The sequence below is a fragment of the Chroicocephalus ridibundus genome, chromosome 8, assembly GCF_963924245.1.
Source record: "Chroicocephalus ridibundus chromosome 8, bChrRid1.1, whole genome shotgun sequence".
Classification (NCBI taxonomy): Eukaryota; Metazoa; Chordata; class Aves; order Charadriiformes; family Laridae; genus Chroicocephalus; species Chroicocephalus ridibundus.
Window position 1 is genome coordinate 2,071,989 of NC_086291.1, and position 25,999 is coordinate 2,097,987.

The 25,999-nt window shown below is 52.7% G+C and overlaps 1 protein-coding gene across 1 annotated transcript in view; it reads right to left on the reverse strand.

The window, feature by feature from the left end:
• Positions 1-25,999, reverse strand: part of SGIP1 (SH3GL interacting endocytic adaptor 1) — a 60,736-nt gene that overhangs the window by 22,230 nt on the left and 12,507 nt on the right. The window contains exons 3-14 of the mRNA XM_063343123.1: positions 18,741-18,804; positions 15,604-15,628; positions 12,505-12,561; positions 12,047-12,101; positions 11,024-11,199; positions 7,184-7,195; positions 6,500-6,511; positions 5,771-5,795; positions 5,291-5,342; positions 4,136-4,221; positions 2,737-2,829; positions 1,192-1,266 (exon numbers count right to left, since the gene is read on the reverse strand). Of these exons, the coding sequence (XP_063199193.1) occupies positions 1,192-1,266; positions 2,737-2,829; positions 4,136-4,221; positions 5,291-5,342; positions 5,771-5,795; positions 6,500-6,511; positions 7,184-7,195; positions 11,024-11,199; positions 12,047-12,101; positions 12,505-12,561; positions 15,604-15,628; positions 18,741-18,804 (732 nt within the window). The remainder of the gene's footprint in view (positions 1-1,191; positions 1,267-2,736; positions 2,830-4,135; positions 4,222-5,290; positions 5,343-5,770; positions 5,796-6,499; positions 6,512-7,183; positions 7,196-11,023; positions 11,200-12,046; positions 12,102-12,504; positions 12,562-15,603; positions 15,629-18,740; positions 18,805-25,999) is intronic.

Here is a 25,999-nt window from a genome sequence, read left to right on the forward strand (position 1 = left end):
AAAAATACTGCTAAAAGGTGTGTCCTGCTAAAACCAACGCGCCCCCCAGGATCCGCGCGTCAGCATCCCACCCCTGCTCCTGCATTTGGGGGAGCCATCTGTGCTGCTGCAGTCAGGGAGTAAAATAGAGTTTTGCTAAAGCAGGGAAAAAAAAAAAAAAAATTATAATAGACCTCTGCCACTGGCTTTACTCGACGCAGAGGCTGAAGCGCGCAGCGAGGCAGAGCCCAGCAGATAAAAGCCATCCCACGTGGCTGGGCATTGCCTTGGCTCGTGGGGATGAATCTGCGCGTGTCGGTAGACACTCTGCCAGTCTGGCTGCTTGGATAAATAGCAAAAAAAAAAAAAAAAAAAATTAAAAAAAAAAATCACAATATGGGAGCATGAATGAGATACTGATGTATAGAGCAGTAGAAGCTCAGGGCGGGGGATTTCTCCGTGGCGACGTTCGTAACGCCCCAAGGCGCTGTGTGTGCGCGTGTGTCCATGCAGTGCCCTGCCCGAAGTCAGGGACTGTCCGTTCTGTCCCCAAATCCCGCGCCTGCAGCAGACAGCACCCCGCCAGCAACATGAATTATATGCTTATAAGCACTGTACGGCCTCTGGCTGCGTTCAACGCCCTCTCTCAGTCCCTTCCTTCGGGCTGTCCCCTACTCCAGGCACCGTCCCGTTCTCCCTCCCCTCCGCACCCCCAGCTGCGGGACCGGGGAGGGCGGGGGGGGCTTTTCCCACCCTCCCACGCCAGCAGCAGGAATCGGGGAGGGCAGGAGCCGCCCCCCCAACACAGCCGGGCACCACGTACCCCCCTGATTTCACAAGCGGCGCCGCTCCAAGCACTAACAGCGCTCTAATTAATCCCAACTTCGAGCAGGACTTTAAGGTTAGCATCGCTTTTCATTTCTAAACGTGACCGATCCCAAAGTGTGGGGGGGAGGAGAGAGCATTAATTTCACCAGGGCGACGCTGGCTCGGGAGTCAAAGGCACCTTTGCACCGCTCCCAAAAGCGTCGCCCTGACTGCAGCATCCGCCGAAGCGCCGCGAATGCGAAGGGAAGAGGATGCACAAGGGCCAGACCCGCGTCCGAAATGCAGCCACGGGGACCCGAACCCCCCACCACCACCAGCGCAGCCCCCGTGGGCTCCGATCGCTCTACCGGGGCTGGGCGAGGGGACGCGGCGCCGAGATTGTACCTATTGCCACCGTCAGAGGGGAGCCGGTGCGCGGCGGCGTGGCCGGGATGTTTTTCGGTGGGAGCGGCGGAGGGGCTGCGAGAAGAGCAGAGGGGGGGGGAAAAAGAAAAAAAAAAAAAATTCAGTGGCGGTGCATCAGGAAACCCGCACGGTTTGCCAGGAAAATGGGATGCGGCAGCGTGTGGCTGAGGTGGGAAGCGTGCAGCGGCACCGGGATCACTGCTGGGCCAGGAGCATCCCCGCAGCCCAGGGGCCCGTGGTGCTTCGCCAGAACAAGCGATCCCCAGTGGCCTTTTTTATTGGGTTGTATATGGGGGTTTTGGTGTTGTTTATTTGTTTGGTTTTTGGGTTTGGGGTTTTTTTTGTGTGTTTTTTGTTGGTTTTTTTTTTTTTTTTTTTTTTTTTGATTTTTGAACCTGACTTTGTCCTCATGTTCTAAAAACCTGAATTAGCATTTTAATTAAAACCTGTAGCCTCTGAGGCGCGTATATCTGCCTCCGCATTTCTCATGTGCCCATCCCGCACGGATCCGGGAGGCACATACGGGAGGGAGGAGGAGTGCTGTTGGTTAATTAACCCAGCGCTGCTTTACGGGGGCTTTTTTTCAAAGCCGATAAAAATAGCATCCGAGGCCGAACCTCCTGGAGGAGCAGCCCGGGAGGCACGGTGGCACCATGTTAATCACGAGTGTCACCACCCCTTCGCAAGCTCCTGATGTGGCCAGAGGTTGCCTCGACCTTGGGACATCGGCACAGGCAACGGACCGGCATCGGACATCATCGGCAGCTCCAGGGCTGGGGGTGGGTTTGGCCTGAAGTGGGTTGTGCTAATGGCTAGTGAGGGGGAAAAGGAGCCGGGGAACCAGGAAAGAATGACACTGTCACTAGGGAGGAGGGAAGGCTGCGGTTCCCCAGCTGCCCCGGGCAATGGGGAAAGCTGTAAGGAAAACCAGGGATTCGGGGCTGCATTGCCATTCCTTACGTTAGCCTGGAGAAACCAGTGCTTCCAACCTTTCCAGCCAAATAACCGCATCATTAACGTGAGAGATCAGGGACTCCTCACCCCCAGGGGCAGGCGGGTTTAACCACTGGCTCCACGCGAGCCCTTTGCCCCGGCCGGAGATATTTCACCTTGCAAACCCAGCACACGCCGGCAGAAGCGTGTTTCTCCAGGGAAGATGAGCATCGTCTCTCCCACCCTAGGTACCATCCATCCCGCCCCCTTATCAGCCCCTGGGTACCACCTGTCCCATCCCTTATCGGCCCTTGGGTACCATCCCTCCCATCCCTTGTCAGTCCCTAGGTACCATCCATCCCATCCCTTGTCAGTCCCTAGGTACCATCCATCCCATCCCTTGTCAGCCCCTGTCCTTCCTCCACCCCTAGAGTCAAGCCAGGGGAAGAAAACCCCTCTAACTCACTATACAATTAAAACGTTACAGATTTTCACAGTACCAGGGATCTGGATGAGGAAAAGGGAAAGGTTTGATTTGATTTCACTATATATTTCATTTCTTCTCAATGATAACCTGCATGGTTCACTTACTTCCAGTTGGAAAAGGTCTCGGTAGCTTTGGGGACTCTACGCTCGCGTTGACGGGCTGGACCGAACCCCATATCTCAGGCTGATCTAGAGTCGCTGAAAATAATCAAAAAATAAATAAGTACACATGCAAGGGCATCGATAAAACTATTTTCTGACAAATACCGAAACACACAGATGAGACGCATTCATCTGAGGCTTGTAAAGAGAGGAAACGAAATAGTGACAGAAACCTCTCATTAATTAAGGACGGGGGGGTTTCCTGTAACGTTGGGTAATTACAAGCTTCCCTGATTTTTTAAACAGGACACGCAATTAGTTTGACACTCATGCCGCTTGACAAACAAGACAATGCCGTTTATGTATTTGGAGGCTTATTAAATTAAGTGAAACGTTGCATTAATTGCAAAAATCGTCTGGAATTTGAGGATACACAGAAAAAACACCCAGGTAATAAAATGAAGAGATCCAATTATATTCACAGAAGTCCCTCCTCTATATCTCATTGCAATTTTTTGCCTTTTTTGTTTGTTTATTTGGTTTTTTGGGTTTTTTTGTGGGGTTTTTTTGGGCTATGTGTAGAAAACTGCATGCAAACATGGTTTTGATTAAAAGAATTAACCAGAGTCATTAATTACAAGGCGTAACGAGGGTACAAGCGGCAGCGGCCATTTCGCGCTAGCCCAGCGGAGCCGGGAGGAGGAGGAGGAGGAGGAGACCTCCCCGGGAACAAACCGCTCCCGCGGGTGAATGGGGTTTTTCTTCGGGAAGAACAAGCCTTGTGAGATCGCTGAGCTTCGGGAAAGCTGCAGAGAAGAGACTTGAGGGGGAGAAAAACATCTCCTTTTATACTCCTGTCTCCTGTTACACTCATGTCCAGGGGAATGCCATTTCTGGGGGAAAAAAATGCCATTACTGAGATGGCATCTTCACGGGGACCTGTAAAGCGCTGCCAGACATCTCTCTTCTTATCTTGCTGCAATTAAATTAGCGTGATGCCGAAACGCTGCCGTGGTGTCGGAAGCTAATGACGGCCGCTGCTAAACACAGACTAGTTGGGAGCTTGGTAAACAGGCCCAGCCGGGGTTTCATTTGAAAGTCAATATTTTTAATATTGGTTAGCTGCTCTCTTTCGGGATCTGTCTCAAGGCCACGTAATTAACTAATTGACTTGAACACTTGCTCTGTTTCCGCATAACCCGTATAAAACTCCAACCTGACACTGCCTGTAACGCAACTTCACGTTCTGCTTTAATTGCCTTTTTTCCCCTCCTTTGAGCGCAGGGCTGGGGGTTGGTGACAGAGCCCCCCCGGGTGCTGGCGGAGCTGGGTGCCACGGGCTGTCCCCAAGGGATGATCTGCCAGGAGATGCCACCACCCCCGTCCCCCCGCCCCGACCCACCGTCCAGCTTCTGCTCCTCGAACGCCGACTCCAGCGGGGGCCCGAAGAGCGGTGCCAGCGCGGCGGCGTCCTCCCCGGATTTCTTGCTGTGGGACGAGACAAGGGCCGGGGAACACCACGAGGGTCAGGTTTGTACTCAAACCCCGGCATTTGAGTACCCACACGTGTATTTTCAGGGGTGTTTTTGTTCTAGACTAAGCGACACCTGGCAAAACACGGGGTTTCAGGCGGAGAAAAAGGGGAGGAAAGCGGCGGCACCGGCCGAAGCACTACGGTGCGAACCCTGCAGTGCCCAAGCAGCCGGGGATTGCTTCAGGATTAGTCAGAGCTACCCCAGACCGCAGGGAAAAGCAGGGAAAAAAAAAAAAAAGGACAAGGTTTGGACCACTCTCAGGTCCAACCCAGCTCGAGTCAAGCCCCGCCGCTGCACAGGGCACGATCCTTAGCAGGATTTGGCTTCGCTCCGTATCAACTAGTCTGTCCGCTCCCCTCAACCAATACGGACCCGCAGCAGACGCTTGCCAGCTCTCCCCATCGACCGGGCTCGAGGCGGCTTCCAGCAGCGGACGTCCGTGGGACACCGACTATGGATGCCGTGCATCCGAAACCAGGGGTGCCGCTGCTACCAACGCCTCGATTCTGCGTGGTTGTGTCCGGCCAGGCTCGGGGGGGAGCGGGGGCATCCACCATCACCGTCCGGGCACCTCCCGGCACCTCCCCTCCTTTCTTATTTACTCACACAGCACCTGAGCAAAGCGCCCGTGGGCCCAAAGCCCCCAGTGCCTCTCGCATCCCGCGGCACGCAGCGTTGACCCGGCTTATTTAAATGCCAAACGCAAACATTTGGCTGTCCCACGAGCCTAAAAAGTTATAAAAGCGATGTTTCCGCCAGGTTCGGGTAGCTCAGGTAGGTGATGGGTTGGCAATATTTGTACAGCAGTAAAAAAAAAAAGAACACCCAGGGCTTTTGCTGCGTTAATTCTGAGTTTGACTTGCCCACTTATACATGAAACGAAAGGTCAAAATCCAGAGGTGAGAACAGATGCTTCCCATTGAGCAACGGTGCAAACCTGCAATTGCCCACCGGAACGTTTAAAAGCCACGTCAGGGTGACGTGCCTGGGTTGGGTAATTATACCGCGGAGTCCGCACTGACCTGGCGGGGTCCGGCGTGGGTGTGGAGCGCCGGGGCCGTGCGATCTCCTCACCTGCGGCACAGGAGGGGCAGCGCGGGGTTAGAGCCGTGGACCACCCCCATCCCCCCGAGCATCACCCCCGGCCCACCCCAGCCCGCGCTGGCAGGAGGGCTGACGCCAGGCGTGCCACCGGCACAGCACGCGTCCCGTCCCACTGCCGTCCCACGCCTGCGATGGAGACGCTGGCACAAAAAGGTCTGTACTATTAATTCAGACTTTATTTCTGTAGAGAGCTGGATTAGGGAGCTGCACTGTTTCTGTAGGCTTCCCCAAGGGTGTCCCCCATGGCCATCTCTAAGGAAGACATTTGGCTGCCATCATTTCTGCCAGGACAACTTTAAAGCAAAACTAACCCCCTCCCACCCCCCGCACCCCCCCAAAATACCACCATCACCGCCCTGCTGTAACTACTGCTCTTGGAGGCTGTAGAAAATACTTACTGGATAAATTCCTTTTAATCGTCCCCTGGAATTAGAAACACAGGAGGTAAGCGGGATGCACAGGGACATGGGAGCATGGCAACTGTCACCCGAGGAGGGACACCGCGGGAGCAAAACAGCCCAGCAGAGGTTGGGCGATATTTACCCTACAGTGTCCCAGCTGCACGCGTGCGTTGGGAAATCCCGTTTGCTCCCACCGAGAGGGTTTTGAGCCGCTTAAAGCCACCACCCGGCAGTGCCGCCTTCGCAGCCACCCTGGCGGCCGGTGGCTTGTGGGGGTCACCGACACCCTCACCCCATTAGAAATCACGTAAAACCAAACCCCTCACGTTTGATGGCTGCAAATCCATCTATGCCAAATGATGTGCTTTTACGCAATGGAAATACCTTGCTCTTGCCAGACAACGCACATGTGCCCGTGCACAGCAATAGCCAACTCCCCCCTTGCTCAAAGTCCCGGCAGAGAGGGGAGCGGGGGTACCCGGGGACAACCAGCGGGGTCCCCAGGGGGATTGCAAGGATGCAGGTCGAGCTGTGGGGGATGCCCACCATCAGGAACCCCTTTGCATCAGCCAGGGGGAGGGAAAGGTCCCACCACGACCTGGGGTCACACAACGGGGCAGCTAATGGCAGCGTCACCCCGCTCCTCTTCCCCTGCGCAGGCTCAGACCCCCCCAGCACCCCCAGCCCCGCGGCGGAGGGGCGGCAGCAGCAGGCGCGGGTGCTTACCGGGCTGCGCCGCTGCGGTCAGCGAGAAGGAAGAGAGAAGAGACACCTGGTCAGAGAGCGACAGGTCAGCGCCCCGAGTCCCCCAGCGCCCATCGCACCCCTCCAGTGCTGGGGGGGTCCTCCTCCACCGCCCCCAGCCCCGGCACCCACCAGCAGGAGCACAGCACCCTGCACCCACAGGCTGGTGCGTCCCCCTGGGCACCGGGAGAGCAGCGTCCGGAGGGACCCCAAACCCCATGGAATGGGTGGATTCCCCCATTTTGGGCTCAGAAGAGTCTGAAGCCCAGTCCTCCCGGGGAAGCCATCGCACGCAGTGACACACATTGACCACCGGTGGGTTTTTCTGCCTTCTCGTACCTTCTGATGTGCCACGAGGTACCTAAAACGCGCCCAGATGGAACCGCGCCCTTACACTTCTTGTCCAAAAACCACCAGGTCTTTCACCCAAACTACACCCCCAGACTGCGCACATTCAAGGCAAAAGACAGCCCAGCTCTATTTTAAAACGCTCTAAGTCAAATCAAGGGAGAAGGAAAATAATAAACCTCGTGCCTTCCAAAATGGGCTTGTTATTTGCATTTTACATTCCAGCTCTAGAGACATGCAAAACAGGGACCGTGCAAACAAGAAAACACAGGACTGCGTTAAAAAAAATTATAAGAGTTAAAAAACAGTATTTCTTACCGGACTTTTCCTCTAAAAGAATGCGGAAAAATAAAAGAAGAAAGTGAGAATATAAGATGTTTTCTATAAAGGGATAACACAGAAATAAAAGATTCGTGTTATGACCGGAAGCATCAGGCGTGTAACTGTTAAACGTACAGCAAAGCGGAGTCGTGCGCGCACCCAGCCGGGCTCTCATTCACTCGGACGGGAGGTTGGAGGGAGACAGAGCGTCTAGAAATGAAAACCTGCATCCGCGCCATCTCACGGGAAGGATTCACGTGCTTTGATGTTAGCGGGCCCTGCTAATTATAGACAAAGGCCATTTCCCAGCCTGTTCCGTTTCTTGGAAGGGTCCGTATGAGAGGAATGTCCAAAGCATGATTTTACCCCTAAGTGCTTAAATTTAAGGCTATTCCTCGTCAGCTTTGCCCAGTGACTGGTTTTTTTCAGACCGTGACAAAGCCCCTGCTCCTGGGGCTGAGTTTTCGTGGTGCGGAGAGCGAAGCGGGCAGGAGCTGCCGGAAGGACGGAGCAGGGAAGAGGGTGGGAGGTCTGGAGACGCCGGGCTGGTGCTGGTCCGGTTGGTGGCACCACCTGCACGCTTCTCCTCAAGAAATGAGACCTCAGCTACTGGGCTTCAGGCAGGGGATGCAGCTGACACCAGCGGACACCAGTATCTCCAGTTTTCTTCTTGTTTTCAAGCGAAGGCACCATAACATACACCCCAAAGGGTGTAATTGCCTATGGACATGGCATGTCCCATCCCATCCAGGAGAGGCCGGTGCACAGGAGGGACGGAGCAGCGCTTTGCAGCTGGTTTTGGAGAGGAGACGAGCCCAGGACAAGGGCAGGGACCCGGACAGCAAAGCATGGAACTCCCATGGACGCAAAACTCCTCCAGACAGCTCCTGCCCCGGGCGCTGGTGCTTTCCTGGACACTGGTACCACTTGCCAGGAACCCGGCGGTGGCACCGCAAACCTCCCCATCTGCGCCCTTTGGCTCCGTACGCCGCAGTTTGGCTCCCGACCTGGGAAAGCAGCACGGCTCCTTCTGTTCAGCCTGGCACGGGGATTTTGCCTGAGCCCTTCGGGTTGAGCAGAGCATGTTGGCGGTGCTTTATAGGGAGCTCTAACCCCAGCCGTGCTCTGCTGGCGGTGGCAGCGGGGACACAGATTTTCCCCAGGGAAAGCACGGAGCATCCCAACCCAACGCCCAAAAGGCAGGATCCAGACCGCACCAGGCTGACACACACAGTTGTGCTCACCAGGGGCTAAATCCTTCCTAACCGATGGCACAACTCCCCCCAGCCTCAGCAGGAAAAAACACCACGGAGAAGAGGAGACACAGGATGGTTTGGGCTGGAAGGGACCTTAAAGCCCACCCAGCGGCACCCCCTGCCCTGGGCAGGGACACCTCCCACCAGCCCAGGTTGCTCCAAGCCCCATCCAACCTGGCCTGGAACCCCTCCAGGGATGGGATCATGTCTAGCAAAACGCACGTTTTGGGGGTTTTGTTTCCCTGGAAAAGGTGAGGTGCAGAAGAACTGCTGGCCACAGCAGCCTAATCCTTGTGTACCAGTGCAAAACTCTTCAAGTATTTCATCATAGAGTCATCTAGGTTGGAAGGGACCTTTCAGGTCGAGTCCAACCATCAACCTACCGCTGACAAAAACCATCAGTAAGACTAAAAATAACCAAGGAACTTCAGACTGCTGGGAGCTGAGTGTAACCGTTTGATAATGTCTTGATGGATCTTTATTGCTAGAGGCAACATTGCTTCACGTTTTTTGGCTAGATTCTCTGTGATCCCCACGCCGCAGTACAGAACTGATGAGTGGCTACTCCCCAGCTCTGCCAGGGCCACCAGCTGCACCCCGGGACGGGCGAGTGCCCTGTGGTGTCCGGGGGACCTGCTGCCACCAAGGGATGCAGAGATAAAAGCCAGGAGGGAAGGAGAACGCACCAAATATAGGCTTGGCCCCTTAAATAAGTTCTTATGCCTTCCCTATCCTATTTTTAAAGCATTGCACTCTCTCCTCTCAAAATAATGCTGTCTCCTACGTTACGCACGTGTGTGCGCCAAACTGCTGGGGCCATCACTTCGCAAGACCAAAATTAGCTTCGGTTCGCAATAAGAAATTCTGTTTGAGGTTTTTTGTTTTTTTTTCTTCTCCTGATCAAAATTATCCACCTATTTGGCAAATGGTTGCCAGTCTCCAACACTCCCCCATCCTTCATTTGCTTATTTGCTTAATTTTGATGAGGGTTTTCGGTTGTTGATTTTTGGGGTTTTTTTTCCCCCCTGTTTTCCCCTGGTCACAGAGCAAAAAGCAGCCAGAAGTGCACGTCCCTAAAGGGAGCCGTGCCGGAGGGACTCGGTATTTCCAAGGACAGTGATGTGTCCCAGAAGCTTTCATTTAAATTGGCGATGTTGCGTTGATTTGCAAAGAAGAAATAAACCGCTGTTATTTTATTTCCTCTTCACTTAGAGTTTGAAGATTCATTCACACTTCAGATACAGGCTAATTATAAACCATCGAAAGCTTCATCTGCAAAGACAGTGTAGCCCACACTAAAGCCCACTGAAAGACAAAAATCAAATCTTTTCACGGCTGAACAGATTGGGATGAGACGACAGAAATCTTGACAAGCCTTGGGAAAACCAGAGGGTGACGGTATTTTTACTAGGAGGGACTCAGGAGACAAGACCTTTCCTTCCAGAATCCCGGATTCACCCTCAAGGTAAGAAGTGTCCCTCTAACGTCCCAGAGCAGCGGTGTGTAAAACCCCACAGGTTCTTTCCCTGTCCCAGGAAAGACCCATCCAATTTATGTCTTCAATGATGACCACATTGAAAAATGAGGAAAAAAGGTAAAAATAAGAATCACAGAACTGCCTAGGTTGGAAGGGACCTTTCAGATCATCGAGTCCAACCATCAACCTAACTGTGACAAAAGCCATCACTAAACCATATCTCTAAGCAGTGTGTCTGCCCGGCTTTTAAAAACCTCCAGGTGACTCCACCACTGCCCTGGGCAGCCTGGGCCAAGGCTTGACAACCCTTTCCGTGAAGAAATTTCTCCTAATCATAGAATCAATCATAGAATCACAGAATCTTCATGATTGGAAGGGACCTTTGAGATCATCAAGTCCAACCAAACCCCTACAATCTCTGCCACTAGAGCATGCCCTGAAGTGCCACATCCAGACGTTTCTTAAACACCTCTAGGGATGGTGGCTCAACCCCCTCCCTGGGCAGGCTGTTCCAGGGCCTGACCACTCTTGCAGTAAAGTCATTCCTCCTAATGTCTAACCTAAACCTCCCCTGCCGCAGCTTCAGACCATTTCCTCTGGTCCTGTCATTCTTCACCTGGGAGAAGAGGCCAACACCCCCCTCTCTCCACCCTCCTTTCAGGGAGTTGTAGAGGGCCATGAGGTCTCCCCTCAGCCTCCTCTTCTCCAGGCTAAACATGCCCAGCTCCCTCAGCCTCTCCTCATAATAATATCCATAATATCCATCCTAAACCTCCCCTGGCGCAACTTGAGGCTGTTTGCTCTCGTCCCATTGCCGGTTCCTTGGGAGAAGTAAGGGAATAGTAGCTTCTGACCTCAGTTGCCCTGTTTTATGAGCAGAAAAGGGAATTTTTAAGACATTTTGACCTGGAAATGCCACCACAATACAGCTGAGATCTCCTTGCAGTCACATTATTGCCTCTCTAGAGAGACTAGACCCTATAAATAAGGACACAAAAGCAAACGTGGCACCTAAGGCAGAGCCCCCCGCTCCCTTGGGATGAGCCCTGCGGAGCATCACCACTTTTACAACCAGGGGAAGAGGTGGAAACACCGAGGACTCACCACGGGGGATGGAGAAAGTGCAATGTTGCCTATAGATGCCTTCAGCTCGTCCACCGTCGCCGCGCTCTTCAGGATGTCTTTAGCCTGCAAAGGCTTGATCTTAATGTTGAACTTCTTGTGCGCCTCCTCTTCCTCTTCGGATTCACTGGAGGAGTAGAAGTGCTTTCCTTTGGTAGGTAGAGCACAGTTAAAGAAGGTTTCCTTCTGCTGCCAGGGCAGAGCCATGGCGTTCAAAGGCTCAAGCCTCCCCGAAGAGTGTGGGGGCAAATCCTCCCGCCGTGCCCATCACTGCTGCTTTACCCCGGTGCGGGCAGAGGACACGGGGACGGTGCTCGCAGACATAAAGCCAGCCCAGGTTTAGCCCAGCAGCGATTTGCATCGCTGCCCGGGTTTCCTCCCCATCGGGACCGTCCTGGCCCATCGCCCGCAGACAGACAGCATTTCTCAGTGGCAGCAGAGGAAGAAATCCTGCTTTTTCCAGTGAGCCTCCTCCAGCTGCGTGGAGGCGGCTGAAAACCTGCTGCCAGCCCAAGAGGTGGGCACCTGCACAGGCTGCGGCTGGCAGCATCTCCTCGCCCCTCAGCGGGGCGCATTAGTGGAGCTGCAAATTCATCTTTGCTCATCTTAACTGCCACGCAGATTGTTTCTGCCCCAAAACAGCATCAGCGGTGACGAAGCACCGCACACGGCCAGCACCCGCACGCAGCCCCGCAGATGGGATGGGACACCGGGGTCTCCATGGGGCACTCCACCGGGATGCTGCCTGCGCCGCTCACGCCTCCTCCTCATTTCATAGCACCGGATCAAAGGCAATTAAAAATCCCCTTCTGCTCCGCTGCCTCAGGTCATTCCCCCCGGGAGCCAGTGTTAGCTGCCGAGTGACAGCTCAAAAGGAAAATAAAAGGGGGAAAATAAATTATGATTATAAATAAAAATAATAAAAGTAGTCAGTGGCCCGCCCGTGAACCCCAGCTCATCTTATGGTCTGTAACCTGAAGAGTCAAGTCCAACAACAAAGGATATATCCTGGTTCCTCAGGTCGGATGCTGTATCCCTCCTCATCAAGCTCAGGTGAGTTCTGAATAGGGCACACACACAAAAAAAAAAAAACAAAGCCAAAAGAATTAGGAAGCATATAGATTTTCCCAGGTAAGATTTTACAATGCTCAATTTTTGCAGTAAAATTTTCTGCAATACTTGGTTGCAACGGAGGTTTTTCTCCACGTAACTGCGATGTCCTGCAGGGACGGGCAGCGCCCTCCTCACCTGCAGGGCATCAGGCATTGGGACCACCCAGTTTCTGGGTGGTTTTAGCTATTTAATTAACACACAGATAAAAAAAAAATATGTATCTTGACACAACTACCACCTGGCCATCACCCAAAACAGCCACCCAGAAAGCCGAAACGGCAGCATGACAGTGCAGCCCAGGTTCCCCATCAGGAGGTGGATGGAGGGAGGGGGCTCCGTGTGACACTTACGTATCTGTCCCAGTCGATCTCCGCATAAAATCCATTCGGGGCTCCATTTGTTTTCTTCTGCAACACATCAGAAAAGAAAATTTCCAAGTTTTAAATTAAGGACGCAAGGACACACCATACCTCCCAGGCGTGCCGGGATGCCTGGGCATCGCTGCGGCTGCCCATGCCGGCGCGACGGGGAGCTGCTCTGCCCGCGCACACCAGCAGCTCCCGTTTCTGGAAGATCTTCCAGACCAGAGAGCTAAAAGACTTTTTTTTTTTAAAAAAAAACCCATTCATTAGCTGAACATATAGCATTTCTTAAGGAAGAGAAATGAAACGTCCTTTTCTCCACCTGCCGGGGTGTTCCCGCCCATGGGGAGAGCTGGGGGCAGCGGGGGCTCCCCATGCCCGCCGAGCACCCCTATTTACTGGGGATAAGCACCTTCCCCAGAACACGCTGAAAGAGGGGTTGGGTTTCTGTGACCGGGCGGCAGAGCACGCCGGGCGCCATCGCTTCACAGCGGGTAGCAGCGGTGAGATGGGTCCGGGATGTGGTGTTAGTGCACGTCACGACACACCGACAACACACACACAGGTTATTGCTGCTTCGGACTAAGCAGGGCCTGGTTTGGAAAGAGGCTTTGGGCATCCATCGCCTACGGGACCCTTTGCTGGTCTGCTCCGGGCATCCAGAAAAATGCCCAAAGCTCCCACTGGCCAACGCAGCCAGGGACTGGAGTTTGGCTGGGTTGTCAACTTTGGGCACCTAAATTTGATAATAGTCCAGTTCCCTGCCAGTGGTAGCCCCCCCAGCCCAACACCCCTGCCAAGGGTCTAACACACTGTCCCGGGGGGACGGCAGCACGGGGGCTGGATCAGGCCACCAGCACCCTCGTCCTCCCCATTTCACAGGATGGTTTGGGTTGGAAGGGACCTTGAAGATCACCTCGTTCCAACCCTCCTGCCATGGGCACGGACACCTCCCACTAGACCAGGTTGACCTCATTCCAAGGTCCTTTCAAAGCGCAACCCAGTTACGGCTTTTGCCGTTGATACCTTCCAAGAAAAGACACCTTCTCACCCCCTGGGCGAGGGCTGGCCACCCCCTCCTCTGGGGCTTCTCCCTCGTTCCAGCCCCATAGCAGGGACACCTCCCACCAGCCCAGGTTGCTCCGAGCCCCGTCCAACCTGGCCTTGAACCCCTCCAGGGATGGGGCAGCCGCAGCTTCTCTGGGCCAGTGTCTCACTACTGGATGGTTTCACCCAATGGTCCTCATGATGCTGCCCAAGGACTGAGCACCCTCGTCAGAAGGGTGAAAAAAACAGACTCCGACTGCAGTTATGTGAGACTTCTGCTTTTCCCCCAGTCCATCGGTATTCAAGCCCATTTCTATTCAATTCACATACAGCCACCTGACCCCACCTAAGTGGTGTTTTCCTATATTCTGGATTTCAAGCCAAAAATTACTCACTGGTTTCAAACAACCCTTTCGTAGCTGTCAACCGAGCTCTGTTTTCCTTACCGCGTTTTTTTTTCCTCCTTCACGCGCACTCTCGGGTTTGCTATTGCAAGGTGGCTCATTGGGATGAGGGCTGGGCGGCTGGAAGGGATTGGGGTTTGGCAGAAAAAGGGTTAAAGTATTGGGTGGATTTGGATTTTCTTTTTTTTTTTTTTTTTTTTAAAAAAAAAAAAAAACAAACACAAAAATAAGTCACAAGGAACTAGCAAACACACTGCACGGTTTTAGAAGAAAAGGAGGGCTCAGCTGCGGCTCCATTAGGAGTAAGCGTGGTTTTTACCGGGGGCAGGTAACGGGGCTCTATTCAGCAGTCAGAGGGTTCCCCGTCTCACCTCCTGCTGCAAACGTCACGGTGAGAACATCTTGCAGGAGGAAGAGTTAGACTAAATGTCTCCAGCCCCCGGTTCCCCTGCCTCCAACACATTCAGTGGCTTCGTTATACCTGCCCCCCCCCAAAAAAAAAATATCGTATTCCTGCATCCTTCAGCTCGCTGGAGCACTGGAGACCCCGTCCTGCCCTGCACCGAGCTCAGACAGCAAGCCACCCGGAAAAACCAGGAAGAGGAGCCCAATTGGGAGGGCACCCAAGGTCCCTGCACCCACGCTGGGCAAGGAAAGGCTGCCCACAGCACTTCTGCTGGTGGAGGGAACGGCCCCGGGCTGCTCCTCGCATTTTATTTATTTATTACTGCTGAATAGAGCCTTGGTTCAAGCGCTACCTGAGCTGCAGGCTCTTTTTTTTAATTGCTGTTTCTTAAAGAGTGGCTTACGAACGCAGGGCGAGCCCAAAGCCAAGGATCTTGGGTCAGATGCAGAGGGGAAAAAAAAAACAAAAAAAAAAAAAAAAACAAAACCACACAAAACAGTTTAGATCTCTCTAAAGATCGCTCTTTAGATCTCTCTAAAGGAGAATTTGGCACCCCGGCTTTTGTATAGCTTTGTAAAAGACACCCCAGCACTGCTCTCCCTGCCGAGCCTCCCGAGGGTCTCCGTTTTTATTTTAAGGGGAGCTTGGAACGCCTGAATTTGCTCAAGAAATAACGACCAGCACAGTCCCAGTCTGAACCCAACATGCTTATTGGCAAAATTGGAATTAAACAGCTGAAGGAGACGTGGTCCCTCTACTGCCCAGGTCTAGCGGGGGCGTTTCTACTTGACGCCACAAACAAAAGCAGCAATAATTCAAAAACAAGTAACCTCCTTATTTTCGGTTTAACATAGAAAATAAAGATAAGTATGGGAAACAGCTGTTCCGGCAATTTTCCCCTGAAGTCATGGCACAGCAAATCTGGCCCAAGCCAATTAGCGGGAGCAGAAACGAGGATGCGGAGCCGGGGTTTTAGCAGGACACCCGGTCCCTCTGCCCACGGCGCTCGTCAGGCCTTTCTGCATTGGTATTTTCTTTCTGTTAACTTGGTAGAAAGCCTGGAATATGCCCTTATTTTAAACAGATAGCTTCTTACTGGAGTTTATTTTCTATATTAACCAGAAAGGAAGAGATGGATCACAAAGTGCCGATGGTGGCGGATGGAGGAATTTGCATTTCAGGGGCCGCAGCGGGAGAGAGAAGCGGGACCGGGGTCCGTGCAATACTTACGATGCCGTCCCTGTCTGGCGACCCTCTGCAAAGAAAGAAAGGCAGCCGCGTTAGCTCCCAGACATCTTACTGCTGCCCGATTAACCGTGGAAATGGTTTTCTTAACGAATCCACAGCAGCAACAGGTTTAACTGTGAAATTGTCAGCAAATCTGAATTACCTGCCCCGCGCTCCTTGTGAAACCCACACAAGGGTCCTGGTGCCAGTGATCTTGTGCTACCAGATGCCAAGTTTTATGAATAAATAAAATGTTCCTGCTGAAGATCACACTTTCCTGTCTCTTCCTTGCATCCATCCCATGGCCACAGCCCTGCCCCGGGTGTGCATCGTCTTGCAGAAGACAATGAAAATTGCATTTAGAGATTATTTTTTTTTTCTTCTGCCAGAAGCACAGTCACTTCTCTTTCGAATGGATTTGAGAATTGATGAGACACCTCAGGGATCCTAATCCCCAGCCACTTATGGGATTGCGACCTTGGTCACAGCAAGTGGCATGGCCGGCTCAGCAGTATTTAAACCCTGTCTAAGGATCCTAAGTTATTTAATGAAAAGACAGATATGTTTATGAAAAACAGACGGGCTCCTCCACCTCCCACACGCTCCCGAGTTTTATGCGTTGCCAGGGATTTGCCACAAATTAACGTCTGACTCAGGGCATCATCAAAAGCCTGCAGGGAGCTGCTGCCCATCCAGCTCTGGTTTAACAGAGAATAACGTCTTTGAACTTCACTAATTCATACGCGTCTGCCTCCCATCTCTCTTATCTTGTGCTTAATCTCTTCGCACAAATGTCTCCGAATTTTTTTTGGAAGTAGCAAAGATCTCCTCTGCTTCCATATTTCATAGAATCACAGAATGGTTTGGGCTGGAAGGGACCTTAAAGGCCACCCAGTGGCACCCCCTGCCCTGGGCAGGGACACCTCCCACCAGCCCAGGTTGCTCCAAGCCCCGGCCAACCTGGCCTTGAACCCCTCCAGGGATGGGGCAGCCACAGCTTCTCTGGGCAACCTGGGCCAGGGGCTCACCGCCCTCACAGCCAACAATTTCTGCCTCACATCTCATCTCAGTCTCCCCTCTTGCAGTGTAAAACCCTTCCCCCTCGTCCCGTGGCTCCCCTCCCTGCTCCAGAGTCCCTCCCCAGCTTTCCTGGAGCCCCTTTAGGGCCTGGCAGGGGCTGGAAGGTCTCCCCGGAGCCTTCTCTTCTCCAGGCTGAACCCCCCCAGCTCTCTCAGCCTGTCCCCACAGCAGAGGGGCTCCAGCCCTCCCAGCAGCTCCGGGGCCTCCTCTGGCCCCGCTCCAACAGCTCCGTGTCCTTCTGCTGTTGGTGCCCCAGGGCTGGAGGCAGCGCTGCAGGGGGGTCTCCCCGGAGCAGAGGGGCAGAATTTCCCCTACACACACGGAGTGTCACCTCCCACTCATCTCCCCAAAGTCCGACCAGAAAAAGCTGTGGAGACCCTCGGCCAATGGAGGGAGGGGGTGGCAGGTCCTTTGCCACCATGCTGCAGTGCCAACGCACCCCACGTCTCCCCAGCAGCAGCCCTGAAGGTTCCACTTCACGGTTCCCACCACCCAGACCAGGGGCTGTGGTGGCCCAGCCATGGCAGGGGGTGACCAGAGGGTCTGTCTGAGCCCACCACCCCTCACCGCTCCCGCAGCCCCGCGCCGGCTGCTGACGGGGGATTTGGAGAATGCTCAAAGCCATTCAGGGCAATGACCGCGATGCAACCCTGCGACGCGCTAATCACTGCTGCTTGCTAATTGCAGCATCTCCCCCACAGTGGCCTTTCCGTGAGCTTGTTACCATCACAAACGGCCCAGGATTCGTTATCTCCATGTGCCACCGGCTTCCCCAGCCTTTAGGAAGAGCAAGCTGCTGCAAGCACACGTGGAAATCACGGTGCTGGCTAAAGGCAGGACTTAGACCTGATTTTCCATGATTTCCATTGATTTTCCATGAGCAGAAGATGCAAAGCAGCCCGTTTCCTCCCCATCCTTCTGATAAATTATAAACGAAACCATACAAGGCTGGAGCAGGAGCTCCTGGCTGTCCCGCAGCCTGCCTGGCTGGTCACCATTCCTGGTGACAAGCCCCCCTCTGCCAGCAGGGCAACAGCTCAGTGCCATACAGCCCTTTTGGGATACGCTCCACGTCCCCCTGGATTTTTGGGCTCCCTTTTGCAGCAGGCAAACCCCTGCAGGGGCCAGTCCAGCTGGGCTCGCTGTGGCCCCGGGATTGTGGCCAGACCTGCAGCAGCTGCCCCATCGCACAGGAAACCTCACCCACCACCGCTGAGATGTGAAACAGCTCGGGAAAACAATTTAAAGAAAAGAAAGAGCCCATAGGGTTTCTGCTGTGCCAGACACTGAGCACCTGGAGGATGCCGTAGGTGCGGGAGCGGGGGTCCCTGCTGCCTTTCCCCGGCTCCGTCCCCAGCACACGGGGTGCACAGGCTCCTTTGCCACGTTGTTTTGGGACATCTACCCCAAAACCGCGTCAGTGGCAGCCGAGAGCCCTCCCTGGGCTGGGCTCAGCGCCCTGCCAGTGGTTCTGCACCCGTGCACGGCATCCCCTGCCACACGTGCCGAGAACCCCTGCCAGATGCGGGGGGAAACCCCCACCAGATGTTTTCCCAGGAAGCAAAAGCATCTCTCGCAGCAAAGCCAAAGGAGCGCGGGCTCCACCAGCCCCGTGCGTCCTTCCCCGTCCCGAGCCTGCCCCAACCGCGCAGCCCTTCGCTCCACGGCCGGCCTCGCTGCCTGCACAGGCATCCCTTTAAATTGCATTTGCATCTAAAAAGATCTCAGCAGACGGGCAAATCAGTAGTTTGGGCAGAGATTAATCTGCTGAAACTCTCAGAGGAGTAATTTTCTTCTGATCACCGCTAACTGTCACCGTAAATTGCAAACACGTGGACAACCGGCTTTATTATCTCTGCAGAGCCACCAAGAAAATACCTTATTTGTTGGCCACTGGCTGTACAAGGGGAAACAGCTTAAACATATCTGTTATTACAAGATTTGATCCAAGGATGACAAATGCCTGCCATGCACCGACTTCCTTCCTGTCCTGGCACACCGGCATCAACTTCTCCCCAGCATCATTATATATTAATGCGGGTTATGTCTCATTGACTTACGTGGAATCAGTATCCTTTTCTTTCTTGCGTATACCAAAGGCCTTCCTTGTACGTTTTTTCAATCCTGTGGACAGAAGGAACATAAGTAAGAATGCAATATTAATATTATGCTTCAAAGAAGTCCTCCAAGAGGTTCCTTATTCCCTTACGTCAGCTGTAGTTCATAAATAAGGTTAAAAAAAAAGACCCAAACCCAAGAAACTACCAGCAGGACTTTGCAGGTAGTGTGTACATTTGCTTATGCCTTTTATTTGTTCACTTAACACTCATTAACTTGATCTCAGCATGTGTGACTACATGTTTCACAGTTAATATTTCTAAGCTTACTGTCTTAATTATACGCTCCTTTGCCGTGCTCCAGGTAGGCACTAACGCACGGTGGGGAAACCCCTCTTGGGTGTAAAAAAACCCAAAAAAACCCCAGTTTAAACCATGAAATTGGTTATCTTTTGCACCGATTCTCGATCTGCACAGCACTGAAAACCATGCCTGGTACCCACGATGCTGGAGCCGGTTGGGAAGCCCAGGGAGCCCCACAAGCCACAAACCCCACCAGGGCAGTGGCCACCACCACACCACTTCTAAAAGAGATGGAGGAGAGCGGGTTTCTGCGAGTTTCTTCCTCTTTTCCAGCCTAAGGGCTATCCAGGAGAGGGTTTTTTCAATAACCACTTGCAGCAGGCACACCAAGGCAGGGATTTTGGAGCATTTTAAACCCCATTTCACTTGGCTGGCTGGTTTTCATGCAGATGATCCTCCGCTGGCGGTGGCCGTCCAGCCCGACCGCTGAGACCTGGCTGCGGCTGCAAGCTGCCGGACACCCTTGTCGTGCTATCACTGCCCATGGCACCGTAGCAATTAACTTCAGTCACAGCATAATTTAGAGGTCCTGGTGGCCACGGAAGCTAATATAAACCACTGACCTTGAGTCTAGAACTGCTATTTCTGGCTTCTTTTGGAGCTCCTGCGGGGTTTTGCCTTGGTAGGCAGTCACACAAACATGACGTGCTGTGAGTCTGGGACACAGCTCAAGCAACACACGCTATACCTGAAGCCCAAAGCTATGCTTGGGCTAAAACCTGCTTTCTTGAAAAATACAGTTTAGGATTCAACGAAAACCATCAAGCTTCTACCTCAAGTGACGTGCTGAAAGAGCCAAGTCTCCTGTAGTTCCCCTGAAATCAGCTCTGGACACCCCAAGAACACGGAAGCACTCCTCCCAGGAGCTCTGTGCCCTGGCACATTCATTCAATGGATGCTTTCTGGGGAAAACTGGGTTTCTTTGGTCTGCCTCCTGATTTGAACATGCCCTTCAACTGAAATTATTTTCCATTTTCCCAGGAACATCCCAATTTTCTGGGCATTGACTGAAACAGGCAACAAGCACTAGAAATGCTAGGTTTCTGCAGCACATCAAAAAAACATGGGAATTAAATATTATCAAAATACAAGGGGTGCTTCTGGCTCTTGATACCTCGTGGTTGGGTGGGTTTGGGGCCAACACTAGGACCAAAGCAGCCAGCGCGGGACCAGGAGAGGCTCCAGCAGGTCTCCTTGGTGTTGCTCATGGAGCTTTGGGTTGGCCATTTCCTCCGTGAAATGAGAAACAAAGGTACTGCTTGTGAAAAAAAAAAAATCACGCCCAGTGCACTTCCCTCCTCTGCCCAGAGCAAGCAATACATGGTCAGGGATGAAGGAATTCCTTATGGGATCCCATAGACACCCAGCCTATAGGATCCATATGCACCCAGCTGCTAAGGGCAGCAGAAGCAGCAGGGAGCAATGCTGAACCCCACGGGCTCATCCCTCAAACCTCGCATGGCCAGCTTTTTTTTTTACTACGTCTTGCCTTTCAGCTTTCCCACAATTTCTTCAAGGCTCCAGCAAGTTATTAATAACTGGGGAAGATTTCCATTGATCTCACCCCTTAGAATAACTTCATCCTCCAAACTCAGAGTAGAACGGGGAGGGCCAAAAACCCCAGAAATGAGTTGTTGTTTAGTCTTATCTGAAGCAGCACCCAGTTTGGCTAAATTCTGCAATGAAGCCTTCTGCTCAGTTATATAATAGGCCCACCATCTGCTTAAAATGGTCATGGTGGAGGGGAAAGAGGGATACTTAGGAAAGGCAGAATAGAAATGAAAGCCTTCTTTGGAGATGGTTGTCAAGAGCCAGTGGGAGCAGGTCCCCTGCTGAAACCCACCACCCGTGCTGGGGTGCTGGTCCCCTGACAGTGACACCAGAGAGGTCCATGGTTTGGTGAGGGACAACGCGGTGATTTTCCAGGACAGCTCTGCAGCTCAGAGAAGCTCATGTCTCCCTTGACATGGTCAAGCCCAGCCCAGAGGGCTGTGAAAAATACCTCGTTTGATGGTGCAGGGGCAGAGCTGAGGGTTGTGCATGGAAGGGAGCTACACTTTCTGGTCCTCAAGTCTCATTTCAGTTGGTTTTAGAACCTGAAGTGCCATTAAAGCCAGTCCTGGCAAGAGTCATCCTTATAAAATAATAAGACGACCTTGTCCACAGAGGGAATGCTACATGGAAACGCTATGGGTTCAGGGAACCTCACAGGACAAGGCAGACTTACTGCTGGAAGAGAAAAGGTGAGAGAGTAGGTGGGAGAGAAAGCAGAGAAGGATCAGTGAGGTGGCAGAAAGACAGGCACGAAAGAAGAAAATAGAGCATATCCGTATGGGGCATCAAGGGATGGCTCAGAGCAGGGAGGAGATGAAACCACCACTTGGGTGACGCTCTCTAAAGCAGTGGCTAACACGGAGACCAAATCTCACCTTTCCCCATCAAGGAGCACTGGGTGCCGGATCCAAACCACTCTCCAGGGGGAAGACCCGGAGAGCCGCATGGCCCTGTGATGGCAGTGACACAGCCCCCTCCGTCAGCTGTCCCCACTCTCCACCCAGCACCTCCAGGGGCACCTGGGCAAGACACCCAGCTTCTCCTCGCCCCTCCGGACCTGTCCCCTTGCAGGTCTCTGGCTGGGGCTGGTCGCCTGCTTGCTGCGGGGCCTGGGAAGGATTTCCTAAAGCCCCAAGGTACCCCACCTCGCTGCATAGGTCGTACAGGGCACGTTGGGAACACGTCTCCTCTGATGCATGGCCTTCAGCCACAGAAATTCCATCCATCAGCTGCAGGGCTGCCAGAGGTGTCAGAAAACCAGGAACAAGGTCCCAGGCCACTGTAAGTGCCAGTAGGTACCCAGCTAATGGCAGCATCAGGGGGAAGGATTTAAATCCCTGCAGCTATCGCCATCCTAGCCCTCTCCCCACACATTCACCCCAGGGACTTCCTACCTTACTCATAGGAGGAACATAAATGCTCTCAAATATGGACCATTAACAGTTACACAAGTCCCTACCTACATTCCCAAAGCCCTGTCTCTTTTGTCACATTCAGACTACAAGGGAAGACCCACCTCGTCAGCCAGCCCAGCACGTCTCCATTTTAATCTCAGCCTAAAACCACACTTTGAGTCGGACAAAGGTCCGGACAAAGCTCGAGCTTTGCTGCTGGTTTCATAGCATCGGAGAAGAAGGGAAGGCATGAAATCTGCCTTCCCACCAACAGCTACTGCACTGCTCGCTGCTGTTTTGAAGATTAGTGGCTGATTTTGTTCTGCACAGTTATTACGTGGCTAAAGCAGAGGCGGGCGCCCCTGGTCTCCAAGCAGGAAAGGCCATATGTTACCCTCAGCAGTGGTTTAGTCTATGCTCTTTGAAGGGGCACAGTGACCCCAGTAAGAGCCCCCACCACGCCAGGCATGAGCTGGAGAAAACACCAGCGATGGCAGCACTGAACACTGCACTCGCGCGTCCCGCCCAAGGACCGGCGGGACATCCTTCCAGGTTAGACTCAAAACTCCGCGGACGGTGTATTTGACATTTCTGCTCTCTCCTTCGGCAGGTTTTCCTCAACGAGCCACACGCACAACGAGCCAGAGTCATTCACGTGCTCTTACCTCCACAGCAGCAAGAATGTCTGAAACCACGTCAGCGGCCTCAAAACCAGCCTTGTCCGCAGAGGCCAGACACGGGGAAAGGCACCGGCCCCTCCGAGGTACGACAACTTCACGTGCCGCAATTACTCCTCAGGCCAAAAGGCTTCTTACTCAAAGACTCAGAGTAGCCACAAGCCAAGGCTGAACCAACCGTTGTGCGCCAGGGATCCCATTGCAAACACAAACAATGCTCTGAACCGGGGGGCATTATTCACCTCTTATTTACTATTATCCCTTTTTCCTAGTACACTTAAGAATTGGCATCTGAGAAACGTGAATGAGTATTTAACACTATGGAGCTTTCTGAACCCTATTCTTAAAAAACTACCAACATCTTATATTCTACACTGAAAACTTAACGCCTCTAGAAGAGGGATAACCCTGTTCTCCCAACCCCCATCCTTCACCCTCTGTCCCCAGATGGTGGGAGCAGCTCCTGCTCCTGGACCCCCAAATACCGAGGGGGGGGGGTCCCTGGAGGAAGAGCTGCTCGCTTGGAAGGACGGGCCTCGTGAAAGCAACACACCTCCCACATAGGAGAGACATCAGTGAGAGAAATTTTGGTCTTAAGCTCTCTTTTGTGATGACTAAAGAAAGGAAAAAATATGATTGAAATTAGTTCTACTCAGTCTGTGCACGAAGATAAACATTATCTACTGCCATGCCAGAGACTCAAGACCAAAGTACCTGCAGGGAGAAGGAAGAAAGGGGAGAAATAAGGGGGAAATAAGAAATAATCGCTAATCGGTTTGTTTTTTCTTTGTTTCAGTTGTGTGGATTTTTTTGCACGTAGCTTAAGGCTGATTGGAGCGCCCTGCTTTCCCCGCTGCACACAAACCCGTGCGCTTTGGATTACTTTGCTGGAGCCAAAGACGTGGAAACCTGCTGCTGTTTCGTAGCCAAAGGACTTTGCGTTTGGTGTTGGCTGCCTTTACCAAAGAAATAATAATCCTCCCTTTGCTCCGCAAAACAAAACCAAAGGCGAGACAAAACTACTGAATTCTCCGAGTCGTATCCAGAGGCGAAAGTCAAATGGTAAATTAAGGTTTAAGAAGCGAGGGTGTAACCACATCAAGCCCCAGCTAAATAACCCGAACGGCAGCATCCCAAACCCTCTCTGCAGGTCAGCCCAGAAGCTTCCCCTGGTTTGACTTTTGGGCCCAGCTACTGCAACAATAACAATATTTTACATGAAAATGGGCATGTTCGGTCCATTGCAAAAACCCAGCGTTCCCAACCACCACGGCCAAGGTAGCAGCAAAGTCAAGTCTCGGTAACTGCGCTGTTCCAGTCCATGATATTTTTGGCTTTGCCCACCTCATATGTAATTAAATTAGCATACAACCTCATAACATTAAAAATGCTTTACCTAAACCAACCTTTGCACTAAAGCTCGTTACCAGCCTTTCAGCAGGCTTAACAAGGCGGCGAGGAACTGAGCCTCGATACAGCCATTAATATTTTAACCGCCTTCATTTACAAGTCTAATTGCAGCCGTTGCTCCGGAGAAGAGAGGATGGGCCATCAGCGAGCGGCGGTCGGGCAGCCATGGCACCCTTCGTGTCGGCAGCCCAAGGGACTCCTTCTGCAGCCACCTGGCCCCGCAGAGCACGGCCAGGGGTGACAAGCCGAGTCCTTCACGAGACAAGGTCTTCTGCTGCTCCCCGCCACCTGCCGTGGTGTCCCTGCAGGCTCCGGCCATGATCCCATCACCACTGAAGGTCACGACAGGCAATTAATAACGTACCGTTGCCTCCACCCTTACCTGGTTCCTTTCCTAATTTGAAGTGCTGCGTCTCGGCTGCCTCTGCAGAGCGAGTTTTAGTGAGGATTCACTCTTTTGACCAGCAGCACCTGTATTTCCCAGCCTCGCGCCAGCCCCCAGCCTGTGGGCTTCGCCAGGCTCTGCAAATAGCTGTGCGTTTGCTCCGCTGCCGTCTCCCTCTGTTTTCCCCCCCATTTCGAGGGTATTTATTTCTGGCATTAGCCTCCCATCCTCTGTGCAAAGTGACATAAATAATGCACGCCAGGTCTTTTTGTCAAATGTCTGTCTTCTCAGTCAATAAATGACCCTTCTTATCCCCTCGAGGAAATAATATTAAAACTTCGCTCTATTTCAAGTTGACCGGTTGTTCACTCCCCCCCACCCCAATTCTCAGGGTTTCCTTTTCCCCAGCAGGGCTACATTACCCTATTTTACACTTTCTGACAACACCCTCCAAGCTCCCTGTCCCAGCAAGCGCCGGGGTTCACCATTCCCCCCAGCCTCTCCTGGGGGTCTGCTGGGACCATTCCCCTCAAGCACTTTGCTCCACCAGCCAAGACGTCCCATACAGGGACGCCCTCCAGGACCATAACTCCCAGGAAACACGCAATGAGGTCACTCCTACCAATCTAACCAAAAAAAAAGGGCATTTCTTACAGCTCAGCTCCTCCGGTATCAAAAAAAAAAAAAAAAGAAATAATGCAGAACGCCTTTCCAAAGAGAATCATAGAATCACTTCGGTTGGAAAAGACCTTTAAGATCATTGAGTTCAACCGCAAACCTAACACTGCCAAGTCCACCACTAAACCATGTCCCTAAGTGACACATCTACCCCTCTGGCATCCCGAGGCCAGATGAGAGTATTTTGCATCAAATCAACTACAACCACCGCACATTCACACCTGGACAAAGCCCCCATGAAGGAGGACGGTGCCATGGCAGCGGCTCAGGGCGCAGGAACAGCCCCTGTGCTTTAGTAGCACCAGGTTCGGTAGTTTTTGTCTCAAGGTCCACCAATGGAAACCACCACCCTGCCCTTGGCCAAGGGACCACAACGGGACCCTTGGAGATGGGCCCAAGGGACCAGCAAGAACACAAATCCCCAGGGGGATGCACATTTGACCCGTCAACAAGCCTTGGTTTCAAATGATAAGGTTTACCTAGAACTGAAAAATTTTGATGATGATAATGGTGATTGATATCTGAGTGGTGGGTGTCCAGGAACCAGCTGCTCCCCAGGGTAAGGGCCAGACGTAGTACTCTCCCCACACAAGCAAAGTCTACGTTTTAACCAGACAGGAAATTTGTTTTTCTGAAAATTTACTGGAAAACCCCTTCAAAAAGCCCGGGGGAGTCACCTGCAGGAGCTTACTTGCTTTGCTACCTCAAAATACATAAAAAGGGATTTTTAAAACAAGCAGCTGATGTCCCTTCTGACGGGGCGCAGTGCTGTACGCACATCCAGCTCTGCCCGGCGGCCCT